General features: G+C 47.0%; 1 protein-coding gene across 2 annotated transcripts in view; it reads left to right on the top strand.

Annotated features, from left to right (window-relative positions):
- Positions 1 to 13327, top strand: part of TTYH3 (tweety family member 3) — a 62109-nt gene that overhangs the window by 23526 nt on the left and 25256 nt on the right. For both annotated transcript variants that reach the window (XM_032231445.1, XM_032231446.1), the window contains exons 3-8: positions 1656 to 1767; positions 2653 to 2873; positions 5114 to 5209; positions 6887 to 6959; positions 7558 to 7633; positions 9028 to 9083. In XM_032231445.1, coding sequence (XP_032087336.1) covers positions 1656 to 1767; positions 2653 to 2873; positions 5114 to 5209; positions 6887 to 6959; positions 7558 to 7633; positions 9028 to 9083 — 634 coding nt within the window. The remainder of the gene's footprint in view (positions 1 to 1655; positions 1768 to 2652; positions 2874 to 5113; positions 5210 to 6886; positions 6960 to 7557; positions 7634 to 9027; positions 9084 to 13327) is intronic.

Raw genomic sequence — 13327 nt, 5'->3', positions numbered from 1 at the left:
TATCTGGTGTGTTGTGCTCCAAATAACGATCCCTCTGCATTCGAAAGTCCCACAAGATCTTCATCTTCTCATTTTCAGTAACCTTTCGGTAGTGTTCAAAAATGCACCATAAATACCATTGACTGGTATACATCGTCATCATCATTATTATTATTAATTGGGGAAGGAATGGGCTTCCTTAATCCTTTAACTCCCTGCCCGTCCATTCCTGTCCATACTCACCCCCTCTTTTTGGTACCCCAGCCCCCTTTTTCTACTTGGAGACTGGATATAGCCCAGAATATCTACCAGGCTGTTATTTTTAGCTTGTGGGTATATAAAGAATTAATCATCAGAACCATATTTTTGTCACAGCTCTTCCCCTCGGATAGCAAGAAGCAGAAGGAGAAGGAAGTGTGTGTTTTTTAACTCTTCCAGGCCTGGAGGAGACTATATTTAATGCTCTGTTGCCAGGCGTTTTCTTCACTTTCCATCTTGGCTTTTGGGTCTCAAGGATGTCCCGAAGATGCTTTTTTCCCCCCCCAAGAGGACTTCCTGGGTTTTTTTCTTCTTCTTCGAAGTCGTTTTGCTTCTCATCCAAGAAGCTTCTTCAGTTCTTGATTGGATGGTGGGGAACGGAAGGGTTTACATTCCTTGGTACTCAACGATCCGTTGCTGTGTCCCAAAGTCACATGATCCCCCTTTTCGGGACCTTCCCGTGAGCGAACTCAACAGGAAAGCCAGATCCACTTAACATCCGGGCTGCTGTCTTATTGACTGCTGTGATTCGCTTAACAACGGTGGCAAGAAAGGTCGCAAAACAGGGCAAAACTCATGTAACAGGTTTCTCGCTTAGGAATGGAAAATGTTGGGCTCCATTGTGATCATATGCCGAGGACTAAACCTGCATTGTTATTTATATTATTTGGAACCTGGGCCAGTCCTGGAGTCTGGGGAAGGCTCTGAGGAGGGCTCTGTGTCGGAGGCAGAGAGGGGGCCAGGGCCGTATGCCAGTTATCAGCTGCCTTCAGAGTCAGACATCAGTGAGGCAGAGGAACAGCTGGAGCCTGTTCCCAGTGTGCGAATGCACAGAGCTGCCAGACAAAGGGAGCAGCTAAAGAACAGGGGTCGACTTGGGAGTAAGGCTACAGGTGGACGATGAACGACCCCTCCCAGAGGAAATAAAAGAGGAGCAAAAGGGGAGTGGAGTTTGCAGGAGACAATTAGTTTGCTTAATTGGTTCGTGACTTTCTGAAACTCCTGGCCAAGTTTTGCAGAGATCGGCCTAGCAGCTCTCCAAGCCAGATAAGGTCTGTGACTGTAAATCCTCCCTTGAAAGACTTTGCTGGATGGGAAGGAGCAGAATTCACAGCCAGTTAATAAAAGGATTTTTTATCGGGACAACAAGGAGTTTGCTTCAGGCTCTTGGGAAGCCTCGGTCAAAACAGTGGCGCCTTAACCACTGTATACACATAGTCCTCAACTTACAGCCAGAATTGAGCCTGGACTTTTGGTCGTAAGGCACTGCAGTTATAAGTCGAATCCCCACACTACCGGACTTGATTTTACGCCTGTTTTTAACGCCCCGTTAAGTGGGTCACCACAGTTGTTAAACCAATCACCCCCGCCGTTAGTCTGAAGCCAGCTAATTCAACAGGCCTTCTTTCTCTTTACAGCGCTGGCATCGCGGTGGGCTTCTACGGAAACGGGGAGACCAGCGACGGCATCCATCGCATAACATACTCCCTACGGCATGCCAATCGCACGGTGGCCGGTGTCCAAGACCGGGTGAGTGAGCTGTCCCCGAGGATGAGGGGCAGGTCCAGATGTGATAAACCACTGTCCTCAGAGTCTCATTCACGTGTGGCTCTGCCCTCCAACTAATTTTCAACAGTGATTAACAGAGGGAAGATTGGTTGGCTTTTTTCAGCAATGCTCCTTTAGCTGTCGGTTGTCCTCTCCATAGAAACAGAATCCAGGGGTGCTAATTTTGTATGTTCTTCTACTCCCGGACACACAATAACAACCACTAGCTTGGTAGATCATATTCTAGGATAGTCTTCGGAAATGAAGACACGAGAATGTATATCAGGATATTTGTTTGCGATTGCTATTCCCAGCACCTTCAAGAGAAAAGGTCCAGGTTCTCTCACTCCTTCAACCCATCATGTGTTGGGTGACACATGAAGAACAAACCAACTGTTGTTGTGTTTGAACAATGCCTGGTGACGCAGTAAGGTTGGGTGTACCTTAGCTGGTTCTGTTCATGAAACTCAAGTCAACCGTAATCACAGCTTAGCATTGTAGATACACCTTGGCAGATGAATGAACGTTGCTTGAACAGAATAACAGGGCTGGAAGGGACCTTGGACGTCGTCAACCCCCTGCTCAAGCAGGAGACCTTATACCATTTCAGACAAATGATTCTCCAATCTCTTCTTAAAACCCTCTAGTGTTGAAGCACCCAACCATTCCACTGATTCGTTGTTCTCACTGTCAGGAAATTCCTCCTTAGTTCTAGCTCGCTTCTCTCCTTGATTAGTCTCCACCCGTTTCACAATTCCATCCATTGCACAAGCTGAGTAAACCTATTGAATGCTGTTGCCTTGAAGTGGTCTCCTCTTGAACCTTCAAAGAACGCTAACTGAACCCCAGATCTGTCTGCCCCTCCAGGTCTACGACACGGCCTTTGCCCTGAACAAAACGGCGGAGCCCAACCTAGGAGACCTGGAGGTCATATTCAGCAAGCAGACACAATACCTGCACCTGGTCCAGAAGATCCAGGGACTCTTGGATGACCTGGTGAGACAAACCACAGACCTTCCTTTCTGGAAGAACCATCAGGTTTCATTAGAAGAGTTGGCCATTCGTATCGACCTCTACGACTGGTACAGGTGAGTGGGATATAACCCTGTTTTTATTTCATAGCCATCTGCGAGTGATGGTCCATGAAGACGGTGGACGAAGGAGGATGCCATTGCGCTGAATCACTTGGGTCTACCTGTGGTTTGCTGCGCGACCTGGGTGAACCTATGACCTCTCTGTGTGTGAAGGGTGACTCGCCAGGCACCACTTTCTGCTCACAGCTTGAGAAAGAAGCTAAGGGAGTGGGGAAGGGTATGATGTGTGGGAAGCGGGAGGGAGAGAAGGAATCTACTTGCGCTGTCTGTAGCCTGAAAAAATCTCGCAGCCACAAGGTCCTGAGCTGAAGACTTTCAAAAGGTGCGGACCGTTTCCCCAAAATTAAAGGCTTCACAGGGATTGGTGGACAATGGACACTGGGTGGCCCTGGGGGTGGTGGTGTAAAAGGGGGTTTCATTATACTAGCCTTCACACCAAAACCTCAGAATTGGATTTACTTCTTTTTTTATTATTAAAAAGTTTTAATAAGTTTTACAATTGTTTACCTTTCCCCTTCCCTCTGTCCCCCCCCCCCAATCCCACATCCCCTCCCACCCCCCAACCTCCCAGAGCAAATACAGGGTATAAATATTTAACAATCATAGACTAAAACAAACTAGCTTTAGCATCGTCCCTTCGCTTGTACTTTAACTCCCCGTTTGTAAAGCTAACTTTAGATAAATTTTAACATTCCTTGTTCGTTCATTCATAAGCTAACTGAAGTTTCTTAGTCCCATATTTATTTTGAATATAATCAGTCCTTCTTCTCCATTCCAACTTGTATTTCTCATCTGAATGGTCCTTGAGGTATGCTGATATTTTAGCCATCTCTGCTAAGTTTGTTAACTTTTAACGTCCATTCTTGAATAGTAGGCAATTCTTCCTTCTTCCAGCACTGCGCCACCAAACAATGTTGCTGCCGTTGTTAAATTCAGAATCAATTTGTCTCTATAACTGTACAGTCTGTGGTTATACCTAACAAGAATAACTGAGGAGTAAACTTTATCCTCTTTTTAAGAATATTTTGAATAATCCACCATAATCCAAGAGCCGAGGTGGCGCAGTAGTTAGGGTGCAGTACTGCAGGCCACTTCAGCTGACTGTTAACTGCAGTTCAGCGGTTCAAATCTCACCGGCTCAAGGTTGACTCAGCCTTCCATCCTTCCGAGGTGGGTGAAATGAGGACCCAGACTGTGGGGGCGATATGCTGACTCTGTAAACCGCTTAGAGAGGGCTGAAAGCCCTATGAAGCGGTATATAAGTCTAATTGCTATTGAAGTCTAATTGCTATATTTTTATCCAAAATGCTTGGACTTTTTTACAAGTCCACTATATATGATAATACGTAGCGTCAGCACAATCACATCTCCAGCACTTAGTTTGCAAATTCGGATACATACAAGCTAACTTTTGGGGATCTAAATGCCATCTATAAAACATCTTATAAAAATTCTCTCTCAAAGAATTGGATTTACTTCTTCAGTGCCTCTAGGGATCTGTCAGTAAAGTTTTACTACTCTTGGTAATTTTTAAAAATGTCCCAGGAGTTTCTTTTGCTGTGCATGGCCAATGGGACGGTTGACATCGTTACCCATAACCCACAGGCCAAGATGGTTTGGGGTTTTTCCCCCCTATGGATGGAAATGTTTGGGAACATGGATTAAAAACAATCATTAAGATCTCAATTGCCTTGAAAATGATACTAAAACAGGTAATGCAGAAGATATCAAGTCTTTGGACCAGTGTAACGCTGTTGAAGAGGGACACGGTGGTTCAGTGGCTAAGATGCTGAGCTTGTCAATCAGAAAGGGCAGCAGTTTGGCGGTTCGAATCCCTAGTGCCGCGTAACGGAGTGAGCTCCCTTTCCTTGTCCCAGCTTCTGCCAACCTAGCAGTTCGAAAGCACGTAAAAAATGCAAGTAGAAAAATAGGAACCACCTTTGGTGGGAAGGGAACAGCGTTCCATGCGCCTTCAGCATTGAGTCATGCCGGCCACATGATCACGGAGACGTCTTCGGACAGCGCTGGCTCTTCAGGTTTGAAACGGAGATGAGCACCGCCCCCTAGAGTCGGGAATGACTAGCACATATATCATCACTGACTTATCCAATCCCAAAGATAATTAAACTGACTCTTGAAAGCAATGGACCTATAACTTCTCCAATCCTTGCCTATAACTCTTTCTTACATATGGTTTTATGTCTTAACCCATCTATATATTGGTTTCACCATAGGTGGTTGGGCTACCTGGGCCTCCTCATGTTCCATGTTGTGATTTGTCTGCTGGTGCTATTTGGACTAATCAGGAACTCCAAGGCCATTCTCATTGGGTGAGTCAGGAAGAAGAACTTCTGAAGATGCTAAAAATCAGTTATTCCCCCATTGTACTGGATGGTGTTAATCGTGAAGGTTCTTGAGGAGAAATGCAGGAAGATCATTTGATGCCATGACACTTTCCAGTGTGCCCTGCCAGCTATTGAAATGATGTAATATTTGCAAACTTCCTGCTCTTGTTTTGATATAGAGAGGCTGTGAGCTAAAGTAATAGACACATTTAATATGGCCAAGTTTATAGACGTCATAAGATTGTCATAATTCATTGGACGCTGATCGTTTGAAGCTGGGATCTCCAAATCCGGCAACTTTTCAGACTTCTGGACTTCAATTCCCAGAATTCCCCATGGCTGGCTGGGGAATTCTGGGAGTTGAAGTCCACAAGTCTTTAGGTTGCCCACTTCGGAGACTCTGATTTGAAGGATAACATAGCTGTATTTCTAGCTTTATAAGTATAGGCAGCTGAACTTGGCTCTCTTTTGTTGTAATATAGTTCCTTGTGTAGGTGTGTGTCCCCCATGGCCTAGTTCATACTAGGGCATGCAGAGCCCTAGAATTGAGCTTTTAGCGAATGTAGAGCTGTAAATTGAGCATTTTTGCATATAAAATTATTAAGGTAAATATTACACTCCATGGCACCAAATAGAGAAATGGCTAAATGTAAATAGAATAGAATAGGAATAGGAACTGGAGTAGAGTAGAGTAGAGTAGAGTAGAGTAGGAACAGAACAGAACAGAACAGAACAGAATAGGAGTAGAATAGAATAGAATAGAATAGAATAGAATTTTATTATTTGTATGCCGCCCTTCTCCGGGAGGACTCAAGGCAGCGAACAATTCAGAAGGGGGAAAAGGGGAACATAAAAACGAAATACAAATAATTAAAATAGGCAACAGTCGCACAACCATACATGTCGAGAGGGGAGGGAACTCATCACCCCCAGGCCTGTCAGCAAAGCCAGGTTTTCACGGCTTTTCGGAAGGCCTGGAGAGAGGTGAGGGTCCGAATTCCAGAGGGCCGGAGCTGCCACAGAGAAGGCCCTCCCCTGGGTAATAGCCAGGTGGCATTGGCTGGCAGATGGCACCCGGAGGAGGCCAACCCTGTGAGATCTAATGGGTCTGTGGGAGGTAATTGGCAGCAGGCGGTCTCTCAAGTACCCAGGTCCAATACCATGAAGGGCTTTATAAGTTACGACTAGCACCTGCTAGTAGAGTAGAGTAGAATAGAATAGGAATAGGAATAGGAGTAGAATAGAATAGGAATAGGACTAGAGTAGAGTAGGGATAGAATAGAATAGAATAGAATAGGAATAGAATAGAAGCATTTGATATCACAGGTTCTGATCATCTTGTGTTTCAGGGATCCAGAAGGGCACAAAAGATATTCCGGTGGGATGGGGGGGGGGGCAGAGTGGAAGATTGGGATTCTTCACAACTAATGCCAGATAACTTTACTTTGTGTTTCTGGTGCTGATAGGAGCGTTGTCTTAAGAATGCAGGGAGTCGTTGGGCTTCCGTATCTTTAAACTGCCAGATGTGGCCACTGTCAATGCTTCCTCTTCTCCCCCCCATGTTTCGTTTGAACTCTGAATTACAATCTGCAAGGAAGATTAAGCCATCAGAACTGGAGCCAGCATGTCTGGAGGCTGACTCTGTTTCTCTTCCTCCTGCAGCGTGTGTCTTCTCGGGGTGCTGGCCCTAACTGTCAGCTGGGCGTCCCTGGGGCTTGAACTGGCGGTAGCTGTGGTGAGTATTTTCATTTCACCAGAAAAAGAATAACTGTTTTCACTGGCTCCCCCTTTGCTGGTAAATGCTCAGCCAAAGAATTAGCTTACTACCCTGTTTCCCCCCCAAAAAATAAGACCTCCCCAGATAATAAGCCCCTATCTGGCTTTTGAGTGCGTGCGCTAAAATAATGCCTCCCCCAAAAATAAGCCCTCCCTGAAAATATTGCAACACAGCAGGAGGCAGGAAGCCTCCACCTCAAAAATAATAAGACCTCCCTGAGAATAAGGCCAAGCGCTTGTTTCAGGAGTCAACAGAAAATAAGACCCTGTCTTATTTTTGGGAAAACACGGGTATGTAGGGCAGGTTTCAGATTTGGTGATGATGGAGAATGAACTACGGTGGTTTTTTTGCCCTCTCCAAAATTCCTGCATGCCATTTTGCAGCTTTTGCGTTATTCTCCACAACTCCCCAGGCTCACAAGTGTGGCTTGGATTCCTCCTTCCCTGAAACGCGTCGGCTCTTTTTCCGCGTGGAACGCCGGGGAGTTTTGCAGGGTGCGTGGCTTGGAATGGGACATTTGTGATGTCACCTCAAAGGGTTTCCTTTGATGTTTTAGGGCTCCAGCGACTTTTGCATTAGCCCCGATGCTTACGTTTCGAGGACAGTGGAATCTTACAGGGTGCTGAATGCAGGTAATGAGTTGTTGCTGATAACAAGTCCGAAGAAGTGGGAAGTGGCTTTGGGATTTGAAGCGATCTGGGCTGACATTGGAGGGTGGCATTGTACCAGTGGTGGGTTTCAAAAATTGTTCGGACCTACTCTGTGGGTGTGGCCTCCTTTGTGGGAGTGGCTTGCCGCCCATGTGACCGGATGGGAGTGGCTTGCCGCCCATGTGACCGGATATGAAGATGCCGACGACACTTGTCAGAACCACCTTAAATCACCTCTCACACAGCACTGGCATGCATAAGAATAGGATGTAAACTTGCTTTTTTAAAAGCATCTTTGGTTTGCGTTAAAACAACTTCAACACACGCAATGTTCTGATTGCACCACAAACGCAGTCGTCATCCTTACCTTTCACAGAGGCACTGAGTTTTATAAATAGGACCATGATAGTGTAGAATAATCCTATCCAAGGACCAGTGGTGGGTTTCAAAAATTTTTGGAACCTCTTCTGTAGGTGTGGCCTGCTTTCCGGGTCCACTGGTGGAACCTCTTCTAACCGGTTCGGTAGATTTGACGAACCGGTTCTACCGAATAGGTGCGAACTGGTAGGAACCCACCTCTGCATTGTACATAGTGAAATAAGTAGAGGATTAGGTGAAGAAAGAGGGAGGAAACCCCACTTAGAGTTAGGGTTAGCTCCCCATGAACTCGTGCAGCAAAATAGATGTCACCAATGGATTCAGAGCGCGTCAGAATGCTTAGGAAGGCACTGACATTTCCCGCCTGCCTTATCCATGTTTCCTGGTAAAATGCATGGGAAATATTTGAAATGCAGTTTTCTAACGTATCCCATTGCAGCAGAGGTGGGTTCCTACCAGTTCGCCCCAGTTCGCTAGAACCGGTTCGTCAAATCTACCGAACTGGTTAGAAGAGGTTCCACCAGTGGACCCGGAAAGCAGGCCACACCTACAGAAGAGGTTCCAAACATTTTTGAAACCCACCACTCATTCACTCACACCTCACACACACACACACACAGAGAGACTCACACAGAGAGAAAGAGAAAGGAAGGAAGAAATAAATAAATAAATAAAAGAAAAAAGAAAGAAAAAGAGAGAGAGATGAAAGGAAAAAAGGAAAAAGGGACAGAGAGACAAAAGGAAGGAAAGAGAGAGAGAGGGAGAAAGAAAGAAAACACATGGCCAGCAAGCCACTCCCACCAGGTCACATGGCCGGCAAGCCACTCCCACAAAGGAGGCCACACCCACAGAGTAGGTTCGAAAAAACTTTTGAAACCCACCACTGCAATGCAGGTTGTCCATAACAAAACTCAGTTACTTTTTCAAGGGCAACATAATGTAACCAGGTTACCTACAACAAGCCTTGTTTCATGGTTCTCTTTTGGTCTTCTTGATAGATACTTTGAACTATTACCTGGTCTGTGGCGCTGGCTACCCCAATCCATTTCAGCAGGTGAGTCTCTTCAAGTTACACGCTTGGAATATTGCATCCGGTTTTTGTCACCACAATATAAAAACGATGTGGAGACTCTAGAAAGAGCGCAGAGAAGAGCAACAAAGAGGATTAGGGGGCTGGAGGCTAAAACCTATGAAGAATGGTTGCAGGAACTGGGTATGTCTAGTTTAATGAAAAGAAGGACCAGGGGAGACATGATAGCAGTGTTCCAATCTCTCAGGGGCTGCCACAAAGGAGAGGGAGTCAAGCCATTCTCCAAGGCACCTGAAGGCAGGGGAAGAACCAATGAGGATATTGGAGCAACCTAGAAATAAGGAGATATTTCCTGACAATGAGAAGAATTAATTAGAAGTTAATCTAGAAATTATGAGCATTCCATCACTGGAGGTTTTCAAGAAGAGGCTGGATAACCAATTGTCTGAAACGATTTAGGATCTCCTGCTTGAGCAGAGGGTTGGGATAGAAGACCTCCAAGGTCCCTTCCAACTCTGCTATTCTGTTGAGTTGAGATGCTTTGATTAAGCTGTGCTTTGACATAGCAATATCACGAGCAAGAACACTCAGATTTATATAACGCTTTACAATGCTTTTACAGCCCTCCCTAAGTGATTTACAGAAACAGCCTTTTGCCCCTAACAATCTGGGTCTTCATTTGACCCACCTCGGAAGGATGGAAGGCGGAGTCAACCTTGAGATGGTCAGGATCGAACTGCTGGCAGTCAGTAGAATTAGCCTGTAATTCTGCATTCTAACCACTACACCACCATGGTCCGTCCTTCCTCCCTCCCTCCCTCCTTCCCTCCCTCCCTCCCTCCCTCCCTCCCTCCCTCCCTCCCTCCCTCCCTCCCTTCCTTCCTTCCTTCCTTCCTTCCCACTTAGCAATTAGACTTATATACCTCTTCACAGTGCTTTACAGCTCTTCCTAAGCAGTTTAAAGAGTCAGCCTCTTGCCCCCAACAATCTGGGTCCTCATTTTACCCACCTCGGAAGGATGGAAGGCTGAGTTAACCTGTCAGGATTCAACTGCTGGCAGTCAGCAGAATTAGCCTGTAATACTCCATTCTAACCACTGCCCTAGCATGGCCCTTCCTTCCTTCCTTCCCTCCTTCCTTCCTTCCTTCCTTCCTTCCTCCCTCCCTCCCTCCCTCCCTCCCTCCCTCCCTCCCTCCCTCCCTCCCTCCCTATCTTCCTTCTTTCCTCCCTCCCTAATAGCACTTAGACATATAGACCCCTAGAGAGGGCTATAAAGCACTGTGAAGCTGTTTTCAGAAATAGCCTATTGCCCCCAACAATCTGGGTCCTCATTTTAACGACCTAGGAAGGATGGAAGGCTGAGTCAACCTTGAGCCTGTCAGGATTGAACTGCTGGCAGTCAGCAGAATTAGCCTGTAATACTCCATTCTAACCACTGCCCTAGCATGGCCCTTCCCTCCTTCCTTCCTTCCCTCCTTCCTTCCTTCCTTCCTTCCTTCCTTCCTCCCTCCCTCCCTCCCTCCCTCCCTCCCTCCCTCCCTATCTTCCTTCTTTCCTCCCTCCCTAATAGCACTTAGACATATAGACCCCTAGAGAGGGCTATAAAGCACCGTGAAGCTGTTTTCAGAAATAGCCTATTGCCCCAAACAATCTGGGTCCTCATTTTAACGACCTTGGAAGGATGGAAGGCTGAGTCAACCTTGAGCCTGTCAGGATTGAACTGCTGGCAGTCAGCAGAATTAGCCTGTAATACTCCATTCTAACCACTGCCCTAGCATGGCCCTTCCCTCCTTCCCTCCTTCCTTCCTTCCTTCCCTCCTTCCTTCCTTCCTTCCTTCCTTCCTTCCTCCCTCCCTCCCTCCCTCCCTCCCTCCCTCCCTCCTTCCTTCCTTCCTTCCTTCCTCCCTCCCTCCCTCCCTATCTTCCTTCTTTCCTCCCTCCCTAATAGCACTTAGACATATAGACCCCTAGAGAGGGCTATAAAGCACTGTGAAGCTGTTTGCAGAAATAGCCTATTGCCCTGAACAATCTGGGTCCTCATTTTAACGACCTTGGAAGGATGGAAGGCTGAGTCAACCTTGAGCCTGTCAGGATCGAACTGCTGCCAGTGGGCAGAATTAGCCTGTAATACTCCATTCTAACCACTTCCCCACCATGGCCCTTCCTTCCCTCCCTCCCTCCCTCCCTCCTTCTTTCCTCCTTTCCTTCCTTCCTTCTTTCCTCCCTATCTTTCTTCTTTCCTCCCTCCCTCCCTCCCTCCCTAATAGCACTTAGGCATATATACCCCTGGAGAGGGCTATAAAGCACTGTGAAGCTGTTTGCAGAAATAGCCTATTGCCCTGAACAATCTGGGTCCTCATTTTAACGACCTTGGAAGGATGGAAGGCTGAGTCAACCTTGAGCCGGCCAGGATCGAACTGCTGCCAGTGGGCAGAATCAGCCTGCCCTTCTGCATTCTAACCACTGCGCCGCCACGGCTTTTCCCAACCAGACGTCTTTGCAGAAGGCCCCTGTTCTCCGAAATGCCAGAGCAGTTGTTTCCTTTCATCTTATCCAAAGGAATATCCTGCCAGCTGGAATGAAAGTGATGGGTAGCAGAAGGGCTGGCTGTCAAAAGAAATGCCACACTAGTGTGATGAGATGAAAGGGGGAGGGGTTGCTAATGAAGTTGGAGCTTTTGAGGTGGTCGTCCAGCTGTCTTCCTTGGCAGGACCCCCATAGAAATATCCTCTTCTCAAAACCCTCCCAATCTTCTTGTTGAAGGAAAGACCCAAGAGGCAGGTAAACAGGAAGCATAAAAAGAATTTCCAAGGATGGATTAGACGCAGTGTTTCTCAACCTTGGCAACTTGAAGATGTCGGGACTTCAACTCCCAGAATTCCCCAGCCAGCAAATGCTGGCTGGGGAATTCTGGGAATTGAAGTCCGGACATCTTCAAGTTGCCAAGGTTGAGAAACACTGGATTAGAGCTTCCATTCAAGGACGTATCCTTGGGTGGGTTGTTAGAGGGGCTGGTTCATGCTTCGTTGCCGAAGGAGAATTTCAAACCCATCTTCTCCTTCCTGTATTTTGGCTCTGACTTGCAAAACTCGATGCTTTCTCGAGCAGTCGATCATGTGCACAGTAGCAGAAGTCTCAAGGATTTAGGAGAAAAGACATTAAAACGCCCCCCACCCCAGTGCACACAGGCTAGCTGGAACCAGTAGGAGAGAAAATTTGAAGCTCAAGATTGACACGTGGAGTCCTTGGTGCCCCTCTGAGCTTGCTTATTTTCTTGCGAACATTTCACGACCCAACTAGGGAACATCATCAGTGCTAGGAGGGAGAGGGTTTGAGGAGAGGAGGACTGTGAGGTCCTTGGTGTTCCTCTGAGCTGGGTGGTTTTCCTTGCAGACGTTTCACGACCCAACTAGGGAACATCATCAGTGCTAGAAAGGAATGCGTTTGTGGATGGAGAAGGAGAAGAGGAAGAGAAAGGAGAGGAGGAGGAGGAGGAGCGGGGGGGATAATAGAAGAGTTGTAGGCTCCTTGGTGCTCTCTGAGCTTGGTAGTTTTCCTTGCAGACGTTTCACGACCCAACTAGGGAACATCATCAATGCTAGAAAGGAATGGGTTTGTAGATGGAGAAGGAGAAGAGGAAGAGAAAGGAGAGGAGGAGGAGGAGGAGCGGGGGGGGGATAATAGAAGAGTTGTAGGCTCCTTGGTGCTCTCTGAGCTTGGTAGTTTTCCTTGCAGACGTTTCACAACCCAACTAGGGAACATCATCAGTGCTAGAAAGGAATGGGTTTGTAGATGGAGAAGGAGAAGAGGAAGAGAAAGGGAGAGAAGGAGGAGGAGGAGGAGGAGGAGGAGGAGGAGGAGGAGGAGGAGGAGGAGGAGGAGGAGGGATAATAGAAGAGTTGTAGGCTCCTTGGTGCTCTCTGAGCTTGGTAGTTTTCCTTGCAGACGTTTCACGACCCAACTAGGGAACATCATCAGTGCTAGAAAGAAATGGGTTTGTGGATGGAGAAGGAGAAGAGGAAGAGACAGGGAGAGAAGGAGGAGGAGGAGGGGAGAAGGAGGAGGAGAAAGAGGAGAGGAGGAGGAGGAATAATAGAAGAGTTGTAGGCTCCTTGGTGCTCTCTGAGCTTGGTGGTTTTCTTGCAGACCTTCCATGACCCAACTAGGGAACATCATCAGTGCTAGAAAGGAATGGGTTTGTGGATGGAGAAGGAGAAGAGGAAGAGAAAGAGAGAGGAGGAGGAGGAGGAGGAGGAGGAATAATAATA

The sequence above is a fragment of the Thamnophis elegans genome, chromosome 14 (genome assembly GCF_009769535.1).
Source record: "Thamnophis elegans isolate rThaEle1 chromosome 14, rThaEle1.pri, whole genome shotgun sequence".
Taxonomy (NCBI): domain Eukaryota; kingdom Metazoa; phylum Chordata; class Lepidosauria; order Squamata; family Colubridae; genus Thamnophis; species Thamnophis elegans.
The sequence above is the reverse complement of the archived record's forward strand: the minus strand, read 5'-3'. Positions and strand labels throughout refer to the sequence as shown.